This window comes from Rhinolophus sinicus, linkage group LG05 (assembly GCF_036562045.2).
Source record: "Rhinolophus sinicus isolate RSC01 linkage group LG05, ASM3656204v1, whole genome shotgun sequence".
NCBI lineage: Eukaryota > Metazoa > Chordata > Mammalia > Chiroptera > Rhinolophidae > Rhinolophus > Rhinolophus sinicus.
Genome location: NC_133755.1, coordinates 137,164,088 through 137,191,570, shown reverse-complemented (window position 1 = coordinate 137,191,570; position 27,483 = coordinate 137,164,088). Strand labels below are relative to the sequence as shown.

At 36.9% G+C, this 27,483-nt stretch overlaps 1 protein-coding gene across 1 annotated transcript in view; it reads left to right on the top strand.

The window, feature by feature from the left end:
• PDSS2 (decaprenyl diphosphate synthase subunit 2) overlaps positions 1 to 27,483 on the top strand; it is a 207,145-nt gene that overhangs the window by 92,745 nt on the left and 86,917 nt on the right. Inside the window, exon 3 of the mRNA XM_019735068.2 lies at positions 25,111 to 25,309. Within this exon, the coding sequence (XP_019590627.2) occupies positions 25,111 to 25,309 (199 nt within the window). The remainder of the gene's footprint in view (positions 1 to 25,110; positions 25,310 to 27,483) is intronic.

Here is a 27,483-nt window from a genome sequence, read left to right as displayed (position 1 = left end):
GAAATACTTGGATAATTATGTACCTACAAGATTTGCTGCTGTCCATGGGTAATTTACATCTTGCAGTAATGTGGAGCTTCTGTTACTCTACTATAATTATTTAACGTATTCATTGCAAATAATGATGCAATGGATTTTTAGAGGCTGTGCAAAAGAGAACCAACAAACTGAGACGCAAAACAAGTTTCCACCCCTATTTCCAAAGCTATAATCACTTGAACACTATCCAATATAGTAGAAAGCTGGCAGACTTTTCTTTGCAGCAGGCTATGTAAAAGTGCTTATAATTTATAGCTTATTATGTCATGCAAACGACTGTGTTCTCAGTGACTGAGAGTGAGAAAATACGGCTGTGAAATCACTTGACTCCCCTTTGTTAGTTGTTCTCTGGCAATAGTGGAAGGATACTTTGCACTTAAAATGCATTTCTGTATTTAATTTTATATCATTCAATTCAGAACTTTAAAAATTAGAAATTTTCTTTTATCTCTCTTTGTAGATAGGCCAGAGGAATTTTAGTTTAACGAAAATAATAAGATGAAAAATCCGAATTGTCAGGGAATTTAAATGGGATAGTACTAAATTGTTAGAGTTTAATTCAATTCATGGTTTCAGTTTTTGCAAAACCTGTTTTTCTTTTTGACCCCCCTGCAGTGCTTATTAGATAACTCATTATTTTTAAAGGTACCTTATGCAAATTTTGTTTTAGCACTTTGGGTGGAAGTTAATCTTCCTTAGGAACAATTAGAGGTATAGGCAAGGTAACTAATCTGTTGCATATATCTACCCATATTAGGTCTTTCCTTAGCATTTTCTAATTTTATTGGTACCCCTCTTAAATTCATAAAACCCCTAAAATCAGATACCACATAGTATTTTGTGGTTTACATTCTGTCTGTGTCTGATACACTACTGCAAGTCTATGCTCAATAAATACGCCCCAGACTGTGACCTGCATTTTGGTGGGAAAGTAGCTCCTCTGTGAAGGACTAGGTAGGGCTCGCTTTTAGGTGCTGTACCTTATAGATGGGCCTTCAGTGAAGGAAGTTCCTAAGAGAGGTAAGTAAAAATGCAGAACTGGTATTTAGAACTCCATAGTCTTTTTCCTTTTAAATCTTCATCTCTAAATGAGGGGAGAGCTTTCTATTGCATTTATATGTACTTCCCTGAAGGTAAAAGAGGAAATTTGTATATTTAAATATTTAAAACATTCAAAACAATATGTCTAGTTTTTCTATCCTCCTATTTGTTTTAGAATTAATTTAGAAGCTGGGAATTTTGTAGTACTTAATCAGTTCCTTATTTATCACAACTGTTTTTTCCCCCCATAAACACAAATAACCAGATATTGAGTATATTTAAATGGGAATTACCATATACTTGCAACTCATATTTTTTTGAGAAATAATGGATCATTCGAGAAAATAGGATTGCATGTCAATATCAAGGCATTAATTTTTTTTTTATTGTTATTGTCCTCTTCAAGAGACTTTTGCTGTAAAAACTTTTCTTTTATATCCACACTGGAGAATTTCTTTGTTTTCTACTTCAAACCTTTTTTTCTTTTCTAAGTGAAATATTACAACAGTCTTAAAGCCATCTCTATGCCAAAGTACAAAAATGAGTATAATGATTTCTTTTTCCTTGGCTTCTGCCTTCCTTTTGGGTAGAGACCTGAGCTGTGGTAGAGCCCAGCCCTCTGGGTGGGAGGACCGTTGGCCTGGCTCTGCTCTCCACTGACCTCTTCTGGCCTCCTGTTAGATGTGTTCTTGAAGTGGATGGCCACTCTCGTAGCATGTCTCTGTGAAAGACGAAGTGGCCAAGGAGACGTGGAGGGCAGACTTTGTGATGATAACCTCCCAGCATCCGTGCCACCTTGGATTCTTTTGCTTTTCTCTTATCCTCCTGTAAAAAGGGGTTGGTTTAGCAAACATACTTTAAATGTAAAATAGTGATTGCTTGATTGTTATTTTATGGATATAACTGACAGTCTGAGTGTCTGATGACCATGAGATAACCATTACTGCCATGTTTTATTAATGAGTACTAGACTAAAGAAAATTGACATTTTTATTAACAGATGTACCTTTATCCAGGGGTAAATGAAGGGGTATTATGCATTTCAAGGAATAAAACGAGAAGGAGACTGCTGAAGGTGGCTACGGAGAAGAGCAAGGGCGGCCCACTTCAGAAGGGGATCCAGAGGCCCCGGCAGGGTGGCCAGTTTGTCAGTGCGTCTTTGCTTCCCACCCTCTAAGGACTATAAGTTACTCATTTGCTCTCACCTCTGCCTTATTCTAGAGAATTGAAGGTGGTTTGGGTGTTCCTAGATGATGTTTAATCAAAGACAAAAAGCACAACCAGTAGATGTGGGGAAAAGGTGAGACAAGACTGTGACAAGAGATAAAGTATGATAAACTGAGAAAGTCACAAAATGGAAGGGAGAAGGGAAGGCGTAACAATAAATGGTCTGAATTATAGACTTTAATGGAGCTTCCCCAAAATAAAGCCTTTTTCTGTATATGTGACAAACCCGCTATTTTATCTCAAAATGTGTGTTAGTTTGAAGACCATGCATTCTCCAAAAATAGTATTAAAAGTTTGTGTGGCCTCCCAGTTTTGGGAAAAAAGGGAAACTGTCTTAGAAACCATCATAGCTTTGGGTTATATCTCCAACTCCTATTCTATGGGTGAAAGTAAAAGCTTCTAATACGATATTCATCATTTATAACAATAACAGAGTGGGTAACCTTTTACTTTTTGAAAATGGCACTAAATTAGTAATGGTCACCATTTCTATAGCAAAAGTATTTGAGCAACTATTGAGTGATGATACTGTTTAGCTCAGTGGTTCCCTGTCTGGATTTCCCAGATCTTTGAGGATTCATTCTTCACACTAGATGAAGAATTCACAGAAGTTTTACTATCATAATGCCACAGAACACTTAGGAACCCACTCTATCATAGTCCATAGCTATATATAGTTCTATACTAGGACAAAATGGCATTTTCATTTAAAAAAAAAATGATTTTGTGTAGGTACTTGTACTAGGTACTATACCAAAAGAATTAAATCTACTTTCTGTCCTTTAAAAGTTTATTATCGCTTACATGTATTTTGATAGTAGACACATATATTAGACATAATATATTATAGCTCACACTTTCATCAGTTTAAGGGGAAAGAGACAAGGATATTTAATCTCATTTGCAGGAATAAAGATCAGTTAGAGTAGCCAAAGAAATTCAAAATTTGACCATGGTAATTTATTCAGTCTGACTTACAGTTAACATTAAATGCATAATAAATGTATCCAGTCTGCAATTTGATTGACCATAAAGTCCATCATTCCAACTTCAGGATATTTTCTAATTTGGATCAGCTTTTAAAAGATGTTCCTTAAAATGCCTTAATATTCATTTATTGCTAAATGTTCCCCCCTCCACAGTTCTCTACTCGGTAGAATTATCCTGTGAGGTCCCACTTTAAGTGTAACTTCCTTTGAGAATCTTTCTCTTATTCCGTCAAATTTGGGTTAGGTCCCCTTCCTCTGGGCTCCCTTGACACCCTATGTTTACTTCTATGGGAGCAATTATTATCCAGGATCGAAATCTTTTGGTTTCCTGTCTGAATCTTTCACTGATCTGGCCATGAGTTGTTTTGAGAACAGAGCTATTGGTTTTGTTTCCTTCCCTTTTTTTGAGGCATTCTCAGAGACTATCACAGGGTTTGACGTGTGGCAGCCTCTCAAAATGTTGATTAAATGAAAGCAAGGAATCCTTGAATATTCACTAAAGTTGCAGTTTGTTAATAATAAAATATGAAGGAAGCATATTTAAATATTATCCTTTAACAGTAATGAATTTTAACATTTTATTAACAACCAATCATGACTTTAGAAATCTCTTCAAAAGATCTCTTTGCTACAATTGTTTACCCTGTCAGTAATTCAGAAGCTGTTAATCATTTATCTGATGATTTGACAAAAATCCGTTAAAGAATCATTTAGCATTATCTATTTTAATTTTTGTAACTTACTTTAAGATCTGCCTTCTTGACCAGATCTTTCTAGTTATTATAGTTACATCCACAATTCCAGTTTATTAAATATCAATAAATGTAGGTTTGCCAAAAAGATGAGGAGATGAGAAACTAGGTTATGTTTTTAAGAAAATAAGTATCTGTAGCGTTACATTTATAACCATATTGTACAAAAATAAGTTGATGTAAACGAGGCATTTCAAAGTATTGGCCGGCGCTTCATCATTAACTTTAATTTTGTGATTTTTGTCAGTTGATGTCACAACCTTAGTGTTATTTTTAAGATAGTTTTTTTTTAGGGGTATTTAATTAAGTAATGTGGTATTTGCTTATTTCAAACAGTCTGTCTTTGTTCCTGTCAAAGCTGTGCTAGCAGGGCATTGCTTTTCTTTTCCCTTTTGTTAATATTCTCTGTTAGATAATGGTTTCACCAATAATAGATTCCAAGGACCTTTGATCCACCATTACTGTAAAATAAAATGCAGCTTAATTTTTTTCTGGGCATAATGGTTTTAACCTTGTGTACTAATTTGACTGTGCTTGTGGGGGCAGATCCTTAAATGAGACGCAAATGAAGGAAAAATTGCTAATGCTGCCACTGTATATCTAATGAGCACTGTGTAATAAACCATAACCTCTTCGACATTTCTCTGGAAAGCGGCATGATTATTGTGGATGGCTAGCCCTTTGTGGATGGCTCATTACCGTCTGGCATAATAGGTATTGATAGAGACTGTAATTGTCAACTCCTAGTTGACATGCTGTCTCTAATAAATATGGTTTGCATCACTGGAACCCTCTAATGGTTATATGGGAAACTGTAATTAAAGAAAACATTATATATATTTTTTTAGGTTATAAAAATAGTATATGTGTATATAAAATGTTTCTATAGAGACTTGCTCTTCCTCCCTCCCCTTTGCAGCTTCTTGTCTTAGGGTATTTGAAGCTTCCCGTGAGGATTGGCGCTCTTTTATCAGTATAGGGCCAACATGTGACAAGACCAGTGTGTGTGTGTGTGTGTGTGTGTGTGTGTGTGTGTGAGAGAGAGAGAGAGAGAGAGAGAGAGAGAGAGAGAGAGGTATTTTCCTCCACACTGGAAAAGAGCATCTCCATTGGCAAAGAGGTGAAAAAATCCGAAAAGCTCCTTCAGTGTATGTACAAGATCCATAAGACTATAGTTTATATTTCTGGTTTCATCTCATGAGTTAAGCTTAAGCCAGACAGTCTTATATTATTCACATTCCCCATGGTTTTTCAAATTTTTTTCTCAACTTTATTCTCATTTTGTTATAAGAAATTAATGTTTTTAGTAGGGAAAAGGGGACACCTAAGAAGCCAAATTACTATGAAATATGAATCACAAGGATATTAAAGATCCTTACAGTATCTCACACAATTTTTAGGCTTGAAAAAATTATAAATTAAAGATTAGAATTAGACTTACTTCATGTTGTAAAACAAATTGTAAGCCTAGTCAATTTATGTCTGAAAACATAGAATCGGAGTTCTAAGAGAATATTTTTGTTACCCATTGTGTAATTGTAATATACTCTGAACTTCTGGACAAGGAACTGTACTCTTGGTTTATATACTGTAATTCATGATTTTTATGAAATGAAATCCTCGGCATAGCACATGAAATCCAAACACGAACAAATGTTTATATTTCCTGGAGAAAGCTTAGAATATCATGTGAAAAATTAGGCAGCTCTCAGGTGTTTGTTTTTAGCAATGTGAGGTGTGATATAATTGTCAAGCTAAGAAAATGGAGGCCCAATGTCACGGTTCTGGTGCAGAGAAGTAGCTGTTGGGAGAACATGGCTCTATATTCATCCCCCTATGGTTTTGAACTATGGTCCTGTCCAGTTGTGTAGGCGCGTTTCTTGACCTTTTTGAACTTCAATGTACTCATGTGTAAAATTAGGGTCAATACCCCCTACCTAGCACACCTATTATAAGTATCATTTGAAAAAACATACGAAATACTTAATGCAGTACTTTTGGCACCTAGTAGGTACTCAGTAAATACTATACCTTTTTTTTTTGCTCTTTTATTCTCCTTTCTGCCTTCCACAGATAACCACATTTTTAATTTTATGCGTTCTCTGCTTTCTCGAGAATGTCCTGTCCATAAAACACAGAAATTTTCATTGTGTTAGGTTCTAATAGCTAATACTTATTAGCAGCCAGACCCTGTTCTAATTTTCTTACATGCATTAACTCATTGAATCCTCGCAACAGCCCTATGAGATTATCTCCGTTTAACAGCTGGAAAAACTGCAGCATGCAGAGGTGAAGCAGCTTGCCCAAAGTGACACAGAGACGGAGCCAGATGTGAACCCAGGCAGTCTGACTCCAGAGCCCAAACTTTTCGCCACTCAGCTCCACCGTCTCTGCAGTTTGTCCCTTCTCCTGTGGCTAAGACCAGGGGAGAGAGCAGGTTCTGGTAGGGCTCTCGAGAGCTCTCATCTGCCTTCCTTTGTAGGCCTGAATGATCCTCAGAGGACAAAGCAACACAGCTATCAAGAGTATTTCTGGAGAGGATAGATGTAAACCGTGTGGAGGGAGAAGCAGCTATGCTGTGCAATGCGAAGGAGGAGATGAGTGATAACTATTCTTGCACGAGCCCTGCCAGCAAATCCTGCGCTACGAATACTTGCAGTGCCCTGCATCCACTGCTGCTTCCTAAGCATGGAACACCGTTTCTGCTTTTCTTCATCTGGCTAATTCTTACCTATTTCTCAAGACAAAGCTCAGTTCTCATCTCCAGGAAAGCATCCCTGACCCCCAGGCTGAACTAAGTACCCCTTGTCTGGGCTCCCGTAGCACACTGTGCATGAGCCTGTGCACACGTTAGTGGTGATGGGGGTAAGAACTGCCAGGTGCTGAGCACAGACCGTGTGCCGGGAGTTGTGTTGAGCACGCTTTACACATGTCACCTCACTCATGTTTCACACCAATCTTAAAGGGTCAGTAGTGGTAGCCCCTTTATTAGATGAGGACAGTAAAGCTTGGAGATGTTAAATAATTTAGCCAAGATCACACAACCAGTAAGTGGTAGGTCTGGGATTTAAACCAGGTCTTTCTTACTCCATATTCATATTCTTAATAGCTACAGTATATTTTTCATGCTTTGTTGACAGTATTTGCTTTTGTCTTCCTCATAATCAGATTGCAAATCCTTCAAGGACTGCACTGTCGTATTTTTTACCTCAGATCCTATCAAAACTGTACTTTAGAAAAGAAACAATATTAAAACATGCTAATTTTTTCTAAATGTGCTTGAATTTTAAATGTGTTTTGTAAGGAGTAGAGTTTAATGTAATTTTCTTTTGACTTAATACATTATTAAACTTTAAAAACCATATACAGATACTGCTCTGTACGTTATACTAATCTCCTTGTTTAGGATTTAAATCAAATAGCATATGAAGAGGTGTTTGTAATTGATAATTTAATGTGACAAATATCCAACGAAGGGTAGTGCCATGTAATTCGAGATAATGCCATTAATAACATAACTGCAGTAATTAGAAGGTCCTTGTAGGAATACAGAGAAATTGAACTGCTGGTGTTATCAGTGTTTCAGAATGACAGCCACCTACCTTCAGCCACCTGAGGAGCCACTCGGCATCCTTCTCTTTCCCCAGCGCAGGCACCAGGCAGGCCCTCACCAGCAATCCCTCCTCTCCAGGCTCCTGGTTCACTTTTTTTTCTTTGGAGAAGGGCATATGGTAGGGCAAGACCTTTACAGCGGAAGGCAGTTCAGTTAGGAACTGTTTAAATTATTACCTAAACTTAAGGCCCAGGGAGGCTGAACTGTAGGTACATTGCTAGAAGGGCAAGCCAGGTGTTCCCCGCATCACCTCCCCTGACAAGTCTTCAGTGCATCCTGTTCTTTCGCATGTGAATGAGGACACAGCTAAATTAGTGTATTCATTTCTCTGTTCTCTTCAAACTGAGTTCATTGTACATGACCCCTCTGATTAATATTAGGCCTCTGTTTTAGACCACAAGCAGGGCACTTGTGTCCAGATGAAAGGATGCTGGTGAAATTAGGTGGTATAATGTCTGGGCATTCTGATGATTAACTGGCAGTGAATATTTTACTGCAGTATCTAAGACCCAGCTGTTAACTCCCATTCCTTTGGTTTAGGTAACTTAACTTAAAATGTAAATAAGAAGCATGTTAATATTCTTTGGTCTCTGTGTGAAAATGACTTTTTGGTACCTAGTAGCAATTCAATCATTTTGTTCTTAATTTATCCAAGTCCTTTGGGGCCGTGGCCAGAAGATGAAGGATGTTCCTGGACTTTTCTCCTCCTTTCTTGTAGTGTTCTCATTTCTTTTCTTCCCAGGCCCTGTCTGAGAGGAGATACCCAAGCCTTTGTCCTAAACCTCGGCTCCGCCCATATTCCTGTTTCTGGCTGCTGGCTGCAGCCATTCTCGAACCATTCCAGAGCAGCTGTCGTCCCTGTTCATTGTCTGGCAGGGGCATTGAGCCCTGTTGGGACCAGCAGCAGCAAAGCCAACTGGAGAGTGCCCCCATCCACACCCCGCAGCACTGCTGTGGCAGCCGCCATGGCCCTGCCGGGGGTGAGCAGCAGCCTTCCTACTGTCCCTGATGGAAGCACGCCTCTCCCAGGAAAAGCTCAGCTCTCCTGTTAACTCCTCATTACTGCCCCCAAATCCTTAGTGATCGTAATTGTGCATCCCTACAGCAAATCAGACTGTGGCATTTATTTTACACTGTTATATATACTGTATAGTTTTCTTGTTAAATCTTTTTATGTCACTGCACTGTATCGCCACTAAACTACGCGCCCTCAAGGCACAGACCATGTCTGAAACTACTTTAAAGGAAAGAATACTTTGACACTCACACTTTGATACGTACTCATTAGTAGGCCCAAAACACGTCCTTTATATTTTATGTTTCCAGAGTCTGACGCATAGTAGGTATTCTGTTAATCCTCTTACTGATGATAATGATCGTCAGACAATCCAGATTAATAGTTCTCTCCATTTTCACCTGTTCTGACTCTTTTAAGTTACAAATAATCAAGCTATTTAATTTTTAAAGTTTTTTCCCCTATAAATTAACTCAGGAACATCAATTTCATATGGTCGTGAAATATGTACTAAAGTGAACATATTTTAGCTTGTTGTAATGGGACGATATGTAACCCGAATGGAGTATTTGTTAAGTGACTCTTCTCCTCTCCGATTGTGTCCTGCTGGTCTCTGACTCCCAAACTGTCTGAGAACTATTTGGTATCATCAACTATCAGGACGGTTTTTAACAGGGGGAGTTGGTAACTTGTCCTCAGATATTTCAGGTTTATCTTATTCCTTACCAGCCTTCTTATTTTCATAAGTTATTTACAGATACATTCATTTGTAAAGAGAGGAGTCATCAATCAATATTTAAAAAATAATTATTATAGGCTTAGATTCCTCTTTGAGTGACTGGACTTGATTAGAAGAATGTCTGAGAATGCCAAGTGGTAAAAGGAAGGCGGTTCCTTTAAGGAAACCATACTGTGGATATAAGAATTAACAAGACCGGTGCATAGGGAAGACAGTAATGGTAGCAAAGTGCTGAAATGATTACATGTGGAAATGTATAAAGGCATAAAAGGCAATGTAAAACCCACAAGAAATGGAAAAAGATCAGATTACTTGGAAAATTAGAGAGACATTGCACAGTTTGGTCAGAATAAGTACAATAATGTAGGCAGCCACGCTTTCAATGGCTTGTTTACAAAAAAAAAGAAAGTCTCATGGAGTAGAAGTATCTTCTGTGACTTAGAAGTACATTAGATGAGCTTCAAGTTCTCCATTTAATTCTTTAAATCCAGACTTTTTAAGATGCTTCCTGGTATTTCAGCTAAAAGCACAAATCAAATGTTTGCTGATTGGAATGTGTAGTTTTATCCCTTTGCAAAGTTAGTACATTTTCTGAGGTGAATGGGGGCATTTTCAGATGTCTCTGTTTCTGTTTATTATTTTTTGTCCCTGCTGGGCTTTAAGCTCCTTGAGAGCAGGACTCTGCTGTGTTTATGGTGTAGAGGTGGCAGCAAGTACCTGGCACATCGTTGGAGCTCACAAAATACAAGATTGGCAGAACCATGTGCACATTTGGCCATCATTTTACAGTACATTTTATTAGTTATTTGTTAAAAGTGTATGTTCTCCAGATGTGTGTCTATTTCAATAAGCCATATTCCTTGCCTTTCCCAGAAGGAGAGAGCACCGTGGATACAGAAGGCTGGGATGGAAGTCGTGGTGAGACAGGAAAAGAGAAGGATAACTAGGGGGAGAAGGTGCAACCTGAAACAAGGTGGTCTTAGAAGTCTCTGTGCTTATAACGACTTGGGGCGTGAAGCCAAAATTTGCAAACTTAACACGGTTTCTGAGGTGAACAGGGGCCATTTTCAGACGTCTCTATTTCTATTTATGATGTAGAAAAAGACAGATTTCACAAATTGAATTATAAAATTTGTCTCTGTGATCATCTTTGGTTGTCTTAGTACCATGTAATCAATGTTAATTGATTTTTAAGATTGCTTGTTCAATTTTTTTAAAAAATCTCTGTATAATGAAATATCTGTATACCATACGCATATCTGAGAAACCACTAATAACTTACAATTTCTGGAAGATATGCATTTGAGCATAATAAGAGAATAATTATTCTGTGCTACCTGATTTTGTTTTGTCACTAAACAGAAATTTTTTGAGAAGCTTCCATCTAGAAAACTTACATTTAAACTGTTTTGTCTGCTTCTTGGGGGCAGCATAATATATAGAAAAGATTAGAAGATAATGATTGTGCTTCTAGCTCCCTATATGGATAAACTACTTGCATGGCCTTGAATAAAGTACGAAGAATCTCGGGACCTTGATTTCTATGTCTGTAACTGTACGGGCAGGATTAGATGATGGGCATCCAAGTTCTTCATTACTCTGAAAAGAGGCCTAAATTTGGTGTCTAGCTTAGGAAGGTCTAAGGATACTGTCAAGCCCCTTCCCCTCTACAAGTTGCTGGAATCATGGTTTAGTGCACTCTGTATTCCGAGTGCCCTGGGTACTTAGTACCTGCCACGTAACAGGTGCTTAGTAAATGTTTCTTGAATGAATAAACAAAGCTAGAGAACCAGGCCCACTTTGTAAAAAAGGAAAAGAAGAAACAAAAGAAGACTTTTGTTATCTGTCTACCCTTCTAAGCAATTGGCATAACTGGGAAAAGGTCTTGTCTGCTACCCAGCAAGCAGTTGGTATTTCATAAATCTTTTTTTGCTTGCTCAATGAATGAAGTTTATTTCCTCCTTACAAAAATCCTATGAAGTATCTGTTGATGACCTCATTTTCAATAGAGAGGAAACCAAGAAGGGGCGGGGTGGGGGGAAAATGTGAAATAACTTGTAAGGTTCTGCAGATCATAGGAAATGAAGCCAGGAGTTAAAGCCAGAACTTTCTGATAACAAAGCTCACTGTTTAAATAAACTTAACTTACCCTAAAGCATAAATAACTCATGATTATTCCCAAAGGTTCTGATGTGGGGAGGTAAGATACCTGAGGAGGAAGATGATCGAGTGGGAGAGAGGGACACAGAAATTAAGTTTGCCACCTTTCGAGAGTTATACCTGGCCCAATTGAGATTACTTGAAACGTTTAGCAGTTTTCTCTTCAAGAAAGTGAGGTAGCAATATGAAAAAAATTATATATACATTTATATGTATATATTTATATATGTATTATATATATATATATATAACATATATATATATTATATATTTTCTTAATTCCTAAAACAAACTTATTGACTGTAGAAGAAAAAAGCAGTGGCTGGGAGTTAGACCACCTGGATTTTAGTTCTAATATGTACAACCCGTGGGATCCTGTTATTCAGCAGACCTTTCTGGTCTGCCAGTTCCTCATCTGTAACATAGATCAGTGATTTTTCACAGACTCATAGAAGAACTTCAAGGGCTGGTCAGGGGTAAGGGGTGGGGATGGGACTAGAGGACAGGAAAGGACAGCACGTCACCAAGGGAGGTACCCACAAGGGAGGCCAGGGCCTGCGTGGTCTACGCCAAGCCCACGATGCCCCGTGAGAATCTCTGTGGTAGGATAATGGATAACTTCCTGCCACCACAGGTTCAGGTCTTGCTGCTCTGTGGGTGACTCACTTCTGACCTGTACTAGCCAGATAGTTAGGATGTAAAGTTTCCTCAAAAGGTTTATATAAATAGGAAGGTGAATTGATTTAAAAGCAGTAATAGTTAACATTTATTGAGCACTTACTATGTGAAGTTATCATTCTAAAAACTATATGTACAGTCATTTAACCCCCAAAACAGTGACGTGTGCTATCGTTATCTCCATTTTACAGAGGAAAACAACGAGCTCATGTGGTATATGCAGAAATGACAAAAGTTGGTAAGTGAATAACAAGTCCCTGAGTGCTGCTTTGGAGCATGGCCTTTAGCAATCGCCAGACTCCCTGATTCTCAGATTCCCTGGAGAAAGAGACCGAGTGCCCTTGAGCAGGCCAGGTGCTCAGCTCTGGGTCACTCAACCAGCGTAGGGCAGGTTGAGGGCCACATAGAACAAATTGGCAGCTGCTGCCCACCTTCTGATCTCAGTGGGCGATGGGGAAGAAGCATTTCCAGAAAAAAGGGAATCATGGCAGTCACCTGAGGGTGCCAACCACAATAATCAGCTGGATAAGTCTAGGCTGATTTCAGGGCGTAGGTTAGAATTCTTTTTCTTCACTGAATCCATAACATGAAGCTTATAACCTTGTCATTTCAGAGACTCGTGGAGAAATTATAGACTGTCAACAAACCAGATCATTTATCTTTTTTTTTTTTTGAAAGTAGAATAGCCCATTTAGCAGTATTTAGCACAAGTTTAAGTGACATACTAGTACATGCTCTTTGATCCTGTAATTTCACTTCTAGGGTTATATCCTACAGAACTACTCCACGTATGCACATAGATATATGTATAAAGATGTTCATTGCAGCATTGCTTATAATGATAGAAAATAAGAAATGACCTAAATATTTATTAGTGGGGTCTGGACAGCATTATGGTACATCCATACTCTGGATAAGTATCCATCATTAAATAGAATTAGGTCATCCCATATGTAGTGACAAGAAAATTCTTGCAATTATATTAAGTGCATAAAACAAGTTATAGTGTGGTATATGTAGTATAAACTCATTTTTATGGAAAAATGCATACATTTCTCTGTTTATAAGTACATTGCATTTGCTCTATGTTTATAAACATATGTTAAAAACATATAGCAAAAGTCTGAAAAAATGCCAAAATGTAAAAGAACTTCTAGGGAAGGGGTAGGATGGAGAGATGGTGAACCTGGGCGGGGGGTCCCCAAAGAAATACAATTTTGAATTTGCTAGTAGTCACTAAAAATGTAAAGGGAAACCAGTGAGCGAAATTAATGGTAATAATATATTTTATTAAAATAAATACAGAGCCAAAAAAATGTGTACACATTTTAAGAAAGGAAAACTGTATTAAAATTGTAATACTCAATATATACCAATAACAAAAGATGAAAACAAGTCACATTTGACTTCTGCAACTACAAGAGGTGCTCAAAGTGGTTACGATCAGCGTCCAGACACTTCTGATTATGGCTAACTACTGCTTGAGTAACGTTGACCAAAGTGTCCACTTGTATACATTTTTTTGGAACCTCAGTATATCTAAAGTAGTATCATTTCAACATGTCATCAGTGTAAAGCACTTACTGAGATATGTAAAAATTTTTTGTACTAAATCTTTAACTCTTATAGCACATCTGGATTCACACCAGCCACATTTCAAGTACTTAATAGCTACATGTGGTTAGTGTACTGAACAGTTTAGCTCTATATACTTGTGTATTGTTTTGACTTTTTTTACAGTAAGAGTATGCGCTCTTCTGACTGGAATGATTTATTTTTGTAAGTAGACCTCTTAATAGTTGTGATTTTTTAAAAGGTGAGTTTTAATCTCACCTTTTCATCTTTCTGTTCCACTTTTCTATGCAAAGGAAATTTGGATGGCACATTTGTTTCACTTAAAATCAGTAGTCTTGGATTTTCAGCTTAGTGAACACACAATAAAGTGATGCAATTTGAAAGAATGAATGGAAATAGCTTCTTATAGAATCTAAATTGTGATTCACAGGCTTTTTCATTACTTTGGTATATGTATTGCTATTTTTGTCCCAAGACTGTGGCAGCTTTTTGAATATTTCTGTTGTTTCTGTGGATGTAAGCAACAAACACACTAAAGAAATGTGAAACTTCAGGGTTGCCTTTGGTTTGAGGTGTGATTATAAAGTAACAAGGTTTATTTTTTTGGTGAATAAATAAACTGTATATATTTGCCTTTCAAAGTAATTTTGAAAGTGGTATCTGGATACCATTCTGCATCTGTCCTTTGAGATACCTTACAGTTTTTAAAAAATAAGCATTATTTTCAGACACTTCATCTATCACTTATATTTGTCTTTAAAGAATATATACATCATATGGACATTTTACCATTTGCCACAGGTTGTAATATTTTTTCAGTACAAGTATGTTGACATTTCCATTTTATATTGTTGCTCTGTATAGTTAATTTCATTAAAATGTCATTCTAATACTTGAAAAATGAAAATGAAAATCAAGACAAATAGCCTAAATAAGGAATGACTCTAAATGAAAATAAGGTTTATTTTTTAGGGAGACAGAAATGTTTCAAAGTTAGATTGTAGTGATGGTTGCACAACTCTGTAAATTCTAAAATTCATTGAATTATATGTTTAAAAACAGGTGACTTTTATGATATGTAAATGGTATCTCAATAAAGCTTTTGTAAAATAGCCCTCAGTGGTGCTATTAAGAATTTTTATAGCCATATCTGTAGTTTGAAATAATTTAACGCACAGTAATGAGTATTTTGTAGGATCTGACTGTTTAAAAAGGTATTTGGAAATGTCTTTTGCTTTTAAATCTTCCTTCCATTTAATGTTCAGATTGTATGTCTTTCCCTCTCCTAGATAATATTTCCTGTAAAGGCTCCCTGACATTTCTTTCCCTTGTGGAAATCCATTTCCTCATTTATAAAATAGGATTAATAACTAAATGTGGTGAAGACTAAACAAGATGCTATATAAAAAAATCATAGTATCTGGGACATAGCACATTAATTGTGCATTAATTAGCATGTACACTGAGTACCTGCCTATGGCTTTTATTGTCTCCGATTTAAACATGGTGGGGAACCACTCTCCTTTTATCCATGAAAAGACCTGGTGAAATATTCGGAGGAGTACTTAGGATTTATTCTCATGACTCTAGACACCTCGGCTGATTAGGTAGCAGTGTAAGCAAGCTAATTTAAAGCACATCACTGTGCAGCCTGTGCCCTGATGTCTCTTTTTCATGGGAAAGAGATCTTGGCCCATTTACACTCACCTTCCCTTCACGTTTCCCAGCCTTAGACACATTTCGTGGCCTGAATGAAGCCTGCCAAGGTTCCCTTTTCAGTTCATCGCTGCCTCCTGTTATTAGCTGGAGAGGTCTTTGCAGAATGACATTTCTCTCCTGCAGTGCTTCCTGTGCCCCATTTAACATACAGCCTTCACTTTCCTCCTAACCCCGACTTGCTTTCTTTCTCAAGGAGAGAAAACTCAAACCTCAGCCTCTCAGGAAGCAATTCAGAACTCTCAGAGCCTGGCAATAGGCATGGGCCCAGCACTAAACTTCAGTAATGATTCAGACTTCCCTCATTTCTAAGCCACCTCCAAGATTCACAGGTACAAATCTGCGTGTCTTCTTCACTTGCCATCACACATCCTTCCTTTTATGCCTCCTAAAACCAACGTATGTATGTCAACTCCAATTCACCAAATATTTTTAGTTTTCTCATATTCTAATTTAGCTCAGAAGCATTTTCTGGTGTTCTATCTGGGTTGTCACTGGACTGTCATTTCTCCCAGTCTGGTTGTGCCTGAAGCAGTTTTGACATGATGAACCTTTGAAGAAAGAGGTATGTAGTGAAAATGGAAACACCAGTGTACTCTTTGTAACCAGTTCTTTCATCCTCCACCTGCCGTAACATGGAGACGGCTCATAATTATCCGAGCAGAGAACTAAACTCCATGAAGAATGAGCACTGTGGGGGGGGTGGGGGCGGGTGACAGACTCTGTCTTCCGTGGGGAGGGGGACAGATATTTTGGAAAAGTTTGACATGGAATCGGATGTATTTGTATAACCTTTTTATGTTGAACCATGCAGCAGTCAGAGAGGAGTTTTGGTTTTCTTCATTAAAAGCTTATTAAATGAAGAAATAGGACAGTCGTTTTGCTTCAGTAGATGGGGGTCAGAGAGGCGGGTCTGATCTCCTCAGGATATTAATGTCTGCCTTCAGCCGGGGGAAATGAGCCGTCACTTGAGTTAGAGGCAGCTTTATGTGCTCATCACTAGGGATTCCCATCTGTCCAGGGAGCTGCAACAGTAAAAAATGGCCGAGCTCGGTGGTGGAGTGCAGAGGGCTCTCATTGGAATTCATGTCAGGAAACTCAGCTCAGTCTGCCCTGAGCAAGTCTGTTTCATGTTGATCCGCTGTCCATCTGATAAACTGAATTAATACGGGCATTCCCTCCAAGGGCCGCCCTGGCAGTGACAGCCACAGCACCCAAATGTCTTGTTAGGCTTTCTTAGTAGTCTTACGCGTCTTTAACCCTTTTTGTGATACCCAAACCCAAAAGTACTTTTAGAGACCTAGATAACAATGCCAAGCTAGGCTTTCCCTTTGCTTCTCTGGCACAAAACAGGCCAGCTTAAACGGTTTCCAGAAACCAGATGCTGTTAGTTACTCCTCTTTCTCGTCATAATGAGCATCTAGTTGACCTTCAGGATAATTATGTGTTGACAGTGTCAGGTTTGTGTGTAGTTATTCAAAATAATGTTTCTTAAAACATTATTAAATACAGTAAGTTTCCTAGCTTAGTTATGCTTTGTTAGTTTCATAGGTGTGTGAGTTGATCACTAAGCAGAACTTGACTATGTTCATGCATAAAGAGAAAATGTATTGCAAATTCCATTTTGGTTGGCTAATTGCTAGGAATAACTGGTGACTTCTTGCTGAGTCCCAGCATCCTCTGCTTTCTCAAGTATGACTTCTACCACGAAGGCAGCTCACGTCTTTGTAGACTGGTCAGCAGATGTGGAGGGAACTAATTACAGAACACATCAATACTGAGCTTTCTTGTGAAAAAAAAAAAAAAAAAATAGCAACTATGTGAGATGGATGTGTTAATTAGCTTGACTAGAGTAATCATTTCACTATGTATATGTTTATCAAAACATCATGTTATGTACTTTAAATACGTACGATTTTTATTTAAAAATCTAAAAAAATACTGAGCTTTCTTTTTTGGAAATAAATCAAGAGATACAAGTCTTTGTGTTAAACTGTGATTATTTAAAATTATATTTCTGCAAAACTACTAGTAGTTCAAAATTACAGTACTGAATGTGAGAGAACTTTGTTCTAAAGGTTTTTATTGAAGTACTGTTAAGGATTTTTGTCCTTTTTCCTCCTCACTTCCAGACCTCGTGTTTTCATGGCAAGGCAAGATTCTAATGTAGACTCAAGTATCTACTCCCTTTGAATGAGACCAGCGGCAAACTTTTTATTTTCTGCCTCTTTTCTATGTAGTATACTCTAACTTAGAATGTCAGATGAGCTTTCCTAAAAGAGACACAGAGCCCTCAGTACTTTTAGTAATTGCTTAGTATGTGTAGTCAGAGCTGGAAGTAAGGCCTGGAAGTAAGGCCTGGTCATTCTTTTTAGCCCTTGAACCTGTGACTCGATCTCTATTTGGAGGTCGCCATTACTACAGCCTGCAGCTTTGGCGTTTTGCTTTTAATGGTTAAGATTTTTTGTTTCAGTCACCTGTTTTCAAAATCAGAATTCTCATTTCCAAATGCAGTAATGAAACGAGATTAGTTTTAAATGATGTGATCATGGCAAACCCAAAATTCAAAGTTCCATCTTCACTTAGGTTGAAGTGAATAAATGGCAAAATAGGGAAATCATTATGTTTCTGTAATTATTGCAATGAATTAATGAATTTCTTGGAACTTTTGTGTCTGGCCTACTTATAAAAAATTAATATTTGACACTTACAATTCATTAAAAGTTATCTCCATGAAAAATTCTTTTACCTGGCATTAAAAGCATATATTTTTCCTTTTTATTATCATTCATATGCCTTGATATTTTTGAATTTTGGTATTTTTGAAGTATATCTTAGGAATTCTTTTTCTCTTATTTGCTTCTTCCCCTCCCGCCTCTGTTCTTGGCCCTTACGAAGCTTTCTTTCCATGGAGCTGTGATGAGAGAAATAAAACACAAAATAGCTAGTGTGTCAGAGAGCAGTAAGTACTATGGAGAGAAAAGAAAGGCAGGAAGTGGAGGTTGGGAGTGCTGGTGAGGATGGGTGGATTGTGATTGTAAATGGAGTAGTCAGAGCAGGCCTCCCTGATCAGGTGAACTTTGAAGGGACCTGAAGGAAGGAAGTGACTAAGCCTTGCAGATATATTTATAAGGAAGACTGGTCCAAAGAGAGGAAAGGCCCTGAGGCAAGAACAGGCTTGGTGTGTCCAAGAGACACCAAGGAAGCCAATGTGGATGGAGAAGAGTGAGCAGGGAGGGAAGAGAGGAGCAGAGGAGGTCACAGGTAAGGGGCAGGCGCTGGGCAGGCTGTTGGGCCTCGGAGTCCACTGCAGGACTTGGGCTTTTACCCTGCGTGAGATGGGGAGCCACCGGGGGATTTGTGCGGAGGAGCTAAGTGATGGACTTAATGGTTTCTTCGTCTTCCTGCTTGCCTCATTTCTGATCTTTTTCATTTTTGCAAAGCTAATGGACTAAAAATATTATCTCATTATTATTATAGTACTACTTTTCCAAATTATTAGTGAGGCCGAGCATTGTTTTATGTGGTTTTTGGCCATTTGTATTTCTTCTAGAATTACCTCTTCATATCCTTTCCCATTTTGCTCCTGAGCTGTTTATCTTTTTCTTATTAATTTCTTATCTAATTTGGACAAGTTTCACACATATTTTGAATATAATCTTCTATCTATTGTATGTGTTACAAGTACTTTATTTCAAGTCTATATTTGCCGTGGTGTTTTTTTGTGGTTTATTTATATAAACATTTTTGAATATTGTAATTACTCAAATTGATCCATTATTTTTTTTTATGGCTTCCTGACTTCCTATTTTATTTTGCAAGGCATTCTCACCCCAAGGTCATAAGAATGTTTTCCTAAAATTTTTTTAAATGTTACTTTATATCCATCAAGATGGGCCACAGTGGTTTCAAATAGGTTTTTAGTATTGAGTTTTCCTTTTTTATCTTTTGACCTAAATTTATAGTTCTGTTTTTTCACATTTAGATCTTTAATCCAACTAAATATGTTTTTTCTGTGGCGTAAGGTAGGGGTCTAACTTTATTATTTCCCCCCTTAATCAATATGCAGTTGCCCAACATCTTTTGTAATAAGAATCCGTCTTTTCTCTAACAATTTGAGATATTATCTTTACCATAAATAATTTATTTTTCAGATGTATTTAGATCTCTTTCTGGATTTTGTTTCACTAATCTATTAGTTTGTTTTCATGATATTTCCATAGTTTTCACAATTGCAGTAGCTTCATAATGAGGTTTAAAATCTAGAATGGCAGGCCTCTTATTTTCTTTTCCAAAAATTTCTTTGTAAATTTCAATTTTATTCTTCCCACAGGAAAGTAAGTTTTACAATTAAAACAATCTTTTAGGATTCAAATAAAATGATTTTAAATAAATAACTCTTGCCTACACATTTTAATACTTTCAGAGACACCCTGAATTTTGTACATTAAGTGTTTAGGCTTCTTATTAGTTTTCTATTGATATGCAAAGAGCCTGGGCTTTAGAATCAGGGAACACTGGGCTTGAATCCAGCTCTGCAGTTTACTGGCTGTGTGAACTTGAGCAAGCTACTTAGTCTGCCAGCCCAGCTCCCTTCTGTACAGTAGAGATAATAATGCTTACCTCAGATAACTGTTGTGAGTTTTACATTATTAATCTGTTAATTGAGTTATTATGCTTACAAGATTATATTAAATTGTTCAGCATACAGTAATTCATTGGCTCAAAGTAATTAATTTAGTGGGAGTTATAATTGCTATTATATTAGGCATTTTTAAAAATAGAATATCTGAAGTATTTTCAGATGAAATGACATGATATCTGGCATTCGTTCCAAAATAATCTGGAAGGAGAATGAAAGGTGTAGCTGAAACTAGATTAGGACCCACAGAGGTTCTTTCTTTTGAAAATTACCAAAATAAAATGAAAAATTTAAATGCACCTTTAAAAACTGTTAAAAATGACATAGTGTAAACATTCCTTATTTCTAAGTGGAATATTGTGTATTCTATTATTCTTTGAACTTTTCTGTATTTTGTTAAACCTCTCAAAAAGAAGAAAAGCAAGGTGGGAAGGAGGAAGAAGAAGGAAAAGGTAGAATAAGAAAGAGAAAGAAAGAAGACTTTGTCTTTTATCTTCCTTGCCTGTGTGGTGAAACAGTTGACCGTTCTACCATTTTAAGACCAACTTAAAAATACAAAGCATTTAAAGAGATTTCAAGTTAATATAAGGAACAATGTCTAATAATTAAAACTATTCATCAACAGACCTGGCTCCTGTGTAATTTGTTATCACTAATCCCTGGAAAGGGTTAATTGATTTAATTGACCTCTGGGGTCGCTTACAACTCTGATTCTACAAACCTGACTTTTTAGTTTGTATAATTCCTACCCTTTTGAAACTAAGAATGATAATAATCCTCTATACCTTTATAAAATTGATTTCTAAGTAAAGAGTTATTCATTTAACAAATATTTATAGTCAACCTAGGGAAATAGGATAGTGTAATTTACTAATAGGTAGTGAGGGAGAGAGATGGCAGGAAGATACATGGCTAAAGATATAATTACAGTATAGTGCAATAAATGACTGAGCTAGTAATATGTTCAGAGTCTTTCAGGCACAGAAGCAGTGAGGGAAGTGAGGGAAGACTAAGTAGAAGAAGTGACATCTAGGCTGATTCTTAAAAAGACTAAACAAGTAAAGATTTATTGTTCACACTATAGCAGCAGTTGCATGGCACATCAAAACAATGGACCTCTATAGAGATAGATGTTAAACAGAACAAGGAGATTCTGTTTGTAAATGTTGTATAAAGTTCTCTATTTGTAAATAATGTGGACCTATCTCCAAGACATAAATATCAGATACTAAAACCATAGTACAGAAACATGAATGTAAAATGTCTTTACCATTTTTGTGGTATAATTTTTATTGACCATATGTTGTAGTAATTTATTTGGCTGTATATGATAGTACTCTAACAAGCAGTAGCTTAAAGGAGTGCAGTATTTATTGATTTTGGATAATAAAACGTCCAGAGGTGGGCATATCGGAGCTGGCATAGCCTTCAAAGATGTCATCAGGGGCCCAGGCTTCTCCTTTCTTCCTGCTCACCATTCTTCCATGGGAGCCCTCTTTGGAATCCTTAGGTCTCTACTGTTGTCTCCAGGCATCTGGGCCATATTCCAGTCAGAAGAAGGGGGTGAGCCAAAGTGCCAAAGGTGCACAGCAGCTGAATCTGTCCCCTTATGTTAGGAACTCTGTAGATTTCTCAGAAACTTCACCTAGTGAACTTCTACTTACATTCATTGGCCAGACTGTGCTATATGATCACCTCTAGTCTCAGGGATCTTGGGAAGGTGAGTGTGTTTAATTGAGTACATTGTCATTCCAAATATAATCAAAGGTGTGTTAGTAGTGAGGAAGGAAAGAATGAATAGGTAACTAGCAATGTCTGCCCTCCTCGTTTTTTAAAGCTTAGAATGCTAAAAAATTTGGAGAAATGATGAAAGAAAATGGGTCAAAACAGATGAAGTTGTTTAACATACAATTGAAAGGAAGCAATTTGCTGAAAATTCTTTTGAAAACATCGATTAATCCTCTAGGTTACATCCAATGTGGTAATTACTTCCTTACTCTGATTACTTATCATACGTGGTATTCATTTGTGACTCTTTTCCAATCAAGATTTAGCATAAAAAAATACCCCCAAATACTAAAGTATATGTAGATAAAATGGCATAAAGACTTTCATTTAAGATAATTTTAAAAATCTAGTACATTGAAAGTTTACTAGAGTGCTTTGGGTGGCTAAAATAGGAATAAGATGATGAGAAGAAAATATTTTCAGCTTCTTTCATATTGCTTCTCTGCTGTGCACTAAATTAGACCCTTGCACAGTGTGATCTGGAGTTGTTTGTCTGATGATAAAATTTTAGAAGTTAAGAACGTAGTACTAGATAGTGGGCTCTCAGGATGGATTTCAAGATGACCATCTTTTTTTTTTTTCCAATTTCTATTCCCTATAGAAATGTAGGTACCGATAATAACAGTAATTTAGTCTTTTTTAAAACAATTAACTACCAGTCCAGGTAATTTTTTTTAAATCCTCAAATCTTAGAATTTTAGAACTGAATATTAAATTTTAGAACTGAAATCCCTGAATCTTAGAACTGGAAGGGACTCTTTCTCCAACGATGAGGAGACCAAGAGCCTGAGCGTTTAAGGGATTTGCCCAGTCTGATGTTTTAGGTGGAAGTAGAACTGTTATCTAGATTCCTGATTGGGTTAAATCAGTTGATTTGGTTCCAACCAAATGATTTTGAAATAATTTGATTACTTTCCCCAGTTATTATGAACAAAAGAGTCAAGTTTGTTCATAATATACTTTCTCCTAGGTTCTCTCTTCCTTAGTGCTGAGAACTTTAGGATGAAAATTGGACAAATTTGTGGTGGGCATATACTAGTGTTGATAACATTGGTAACTTTGCCCCACCCCTTTATTTACTATTCATTTGGTAAATAAACATTTTAAGTTATCATTGGTCAGTATAAGGTGACTCTGAGTTCCAGCCTTGTCCTTTATAAACTGAGTGTTCTGGATCAGGTATTTAGCCTCTCCAGACCTGCTGTAATTAGAATCACAGGTTGATCATATAAATGAGAGTTCTTTGCAAATGGTGGGTACTGTAACAAATGATGGGTTTTCACTTTCATTATTAGCATTGTTTTTTGTTGTTTCTGGCCATGTGGCATTTAAAAATTGCTATTTATTTAATGAATGCTGTTTTATGATTATAGATGTCTTTATTAAAAGCTCACAATTACTCATTTTCATCCTTAGGGTAATTTAAAACACCTACAATTTCTTGCTTGCCTGGTTATTACGTTCATAAGCTGAACTGCATGAGAGATTTATCCAATGCTTAACCCTTCTTGAATTTTATACTTGTGCATAATCTCATTGTTCAATTTTTGTGAAATGTAACTGGATTTTTATAGTGAATGGGTTTATAAACTAGAAAACTTGCAGGGTACTAATAAAATATGTTTTTATTCCTTTCTTTTAGTCTCTCTTTTAAAGGATAATTTTAAATGTTAGCTCCTTTTAAAAAATATTTTGTTAACTTCTCAGTAGACTTATAAGCCTCTATCCTTGGTGATTTTCTTTGGGATGTAAGGAGGTTTAAATCTAAACCATGAATTTACTCTTTTGTTGCATTTGAGATTAATCGAGATAATGTATAAAGGTTAGCCTAACGCCTAGCACAAATTACATTCCCACTTATATTGGAGTTCTATTAGATACTAGCAAGGATTCTCCAAAATCCTAACATTACAGAGATTGGAAAGTTTACTGAGAACTTTCAAAGTAAACAGAACTGTGAATGATAGCCCTCCACTAGCCATCTTCTCTGGGAATCCTGGTGATTCATGGGGCAGAGAGGGGGAAATGATACGGAGAAGGAAGGTGTCAAGATCTGCTTATAGATCCCAAACTACTTGGTGGAGGGACCTCTGTTAAAAACTTAATGGAAGTCTTTTTGCAAGGGTACTTGATGTGAAGTTGCAACCAAACCAGCAACTGTAGTTGTGACAATTCCATATTTAGCTTCATAATATTTCCTTCAGCCAAAACCATAGTAAGTCATCTCTAAGTTCCAAACACTCAGCAAACAGCAGCAAGGCAGAGCCACCAGAAATGTATACCCGATTTCCATGACATATATGGTAATGCTGTATTAGCTAGTAGAGCCACTATATGGACATATACAGCAACACAAATTGGAATAGATGGAACCTGCTCCTGTTAGCAGAGTCACTCCAAAAGAATGAAGAGATCAGTAATTATCTTACCTGGTATAATACTGAATTGTTTCAAAGCCAACTCATAATTGATGCCACGTAAAAGCACTGTGTACCCATTAAAATATGGCATGATTAAAGAAATAAAGTACATTTAAAACCCTCCCAAAAAAAACAACAGACTTCAAAATGCTAAGTGAAATAAGTCAGATAGAAAAAGATAAATACCATATGACCTCACTTATATGTGGAATCTAAAAACAAAACAATCTGAACTTATAGATGCAGGGAACAGATTTGTGGTTGCCAGAGGCAGGGGGTAGGGGTAGGTGAAATGGGTGTAGGTTGTCAAAAGGTACAAACTTCCAATTATAAAATAAATAAGTCCTGCGGATGTAATGTACTACTGCATGGTGATTATGGTTAATAATACTGCATTGTATATTTGAAAGTTGCTAAAAGAGTAGATCTTAAAAGTTCTCATCACAAGAAAAAGAATGTAACTGTGTGGTGATGGTCACTAGACTTACTGGGGTTATCATTTTGCAGCGTATACAAGTGTTGAATCATTATGTTGTACACCTGAAACTAATATAATGTTACATGTCATTTATATCTCAATTTAAAAACTTCATTAAAAGGAAACAACCTAAAAAAGAGACTAATCTATAAATATATTATTGTTGAAAACTGAAGTCTGGCATTAGTGATAAGGTGGTATTCCTGACACTCAGACAAGTCTTACCTTTATGTTTTAGTCAAAGAAGTCTGGCAGAGATCACAGAACTTATCCATACGGCTCTCCTTGTACATCGTGGGATAGTAAATTTAAATGAATTGCAATCTTCTGATGGGCCACTGAAAGACATGCATTTTGGAAACAAAATAGCTATCCTGAGTGGAGACTTTCTTCTAGCAAATGCCTGTAATGGACTAGCTGTGCTACAGAACACCAAGGTAAAACTGGGTGGGGTTTGCTTGTGTCCGAATGGCCTTTAGATGGCTCTTGGTTGACTGCAGGAGCCACGGAGGCATGTACCCTGCTGCCCCAACTCCCTGGGTGGAGATAGGTGCTCTGTAAAATTGTGGTGATGGTGGTGGCAGTGTCAGCACCAGATAAAACAGTGAATGCTAGGAAAAATTTTTGAAATGAATTTCTATTTTTTTCTGATTACAGATGGAATTATTTGTTAATGATAGGATAGTGTTAAATATTCAATATCAAGAAGATAGAAATAAATATTACTCATCATTCCACTATCCAGAAATAATCACTGTTCGTTAATAAGTTGATGTATTTTCTTTCAGTGTTTTTTGTTTGTTTATTCATACCTTTATATATGTGGGTTTTTTAGTAACATAGGTGAAAATTTGCATATATAAGGTTTTTGTTAATCCCGCCTGTTTTTTCCCTCTTCATGTTATGATGTGGGCATTTTCACGTTACAAACTTTTCATAAACTTTTTAATGGCTTCACAACATTCAGTTATTTAGATGTAATATATTTATTTAACAAATTCCTCATTTTTGGACATTTAGGTTGCTTCTCATGTTTTACTATCATAAATAGATCTGCAGCAAACCTCTTGACACAGCAATTCTCCTCATTCCAGATTATTTTTTTAAGATAAATACCTAGAAGTGGTTCAAAGGGTTGCAATATTTTTAGTATACATAGTACCAAACTGCTTTATAGAACGATCGTAGAGGTATTTCTTATATATCAGTTAGGATTAGGTGTGACTATAAAATAACAGTGGCAAAACAATATAGGAGTTTTATTTTTTTCTCATGTAAGAGCATGCAGAAGTAGGCAGTCCCAGGTTGGCATGGTGATTCGACAAAGCTAAGAACCCAGGCTCCTTCTATCCTATTGCCCTGCCGCCTTATCTTACCACTTTATGGCCCAACATGGTTGTCATTGTGTTCGCACTCCAGCCAATAGGAAGGAAGGAGGAGGACCGGCAGAGAAGGGCAGAGCTCCTTCCCTTGAAGGTCAAGTGAGCGCACATCCTGGGTTGCTAAGGTCAGTCTCAGTGTAAGTCTGCTCTTCCAGAAGCCCATCTGAGTTAGCATGTGTCCTGGATTTTTTATTTTTTAACAGAGAATGATTGCTAATAATTACTTTAGAATAAGCCAGCACAGGTTTTATAGATCTCCACTTTACACTTCCAGCCTCTGCCTCAGTTTTTGTCTAATGTAGGCTTATAGAAGGTGAAACCCATGTATAGCGGAGTTATGTTAAGATGTAATATTAAATCTGAAAGACAGTCTCTTTTCATAACTCAGACACCTCCCAATCAAGGACAGAATGTAGGGCAATTACTGATAGCAAATATCTAGGGACAGTTAACTCCTTTGTCTCGGGTGGGAGGAGAAGTATTTGACACTGCTGCCCCAACTGGCCAGTTGGTGTATCATCCAGTTATCCTAAGGCCCATGCGTAGCCTTCAAGAATCACAAAGCCACCAGGCACCACTTCAAAAACTCAATGGGAAACAAAGTAAGTTAGAGGTTCGGTGTGTATGAAATATGTGTGGGAAATCAAGGCTGCGTAGAGTGAGTAGAGAGTAGACTGAACACGCTTGCTTGTATAATGTAAAGCTACAGCTATTTTATTATTTGGCAGCTCTTTGTTTTTGCAGTAAATCTTTGGCAGCAGTAAGCTCAAAAAAATAAAAGTATGTATATTTTAAAAGTACTGGATTTTTATTTCTCGAGGAAGTTGATAAGGGATGTGTAACTTGCACAAAATCTTTGTTGACATTTACTATCCACTGTGGAGGCCATAGTGGTATCACCGAACACATGAAAACAAGAGGAGTCAAATTTGATGAAAACGTGTCAGGATCTACTTCTGAAGTTAGTAGTTACTTTAAGGAGACTTCCTGAAAATGGTGATTTAACACGTGCCGCTGTAGAAGGTATACATGCATACCACTCTGTGGACCCTGACTTTTATTTAGATAAATGACTGTTCTTCTAAATTTCATTCATTTTAACTATAAGATTTTTATGCACATAGGAAAAGGGAAGCAATAGCTTTATGTTTTTTTGGCTCCATTGTCAGAAGAAAAACTTTGCAAATAATTAAATAATTCTAGTTTTAGTTGAGTGTCATCAGGTACTT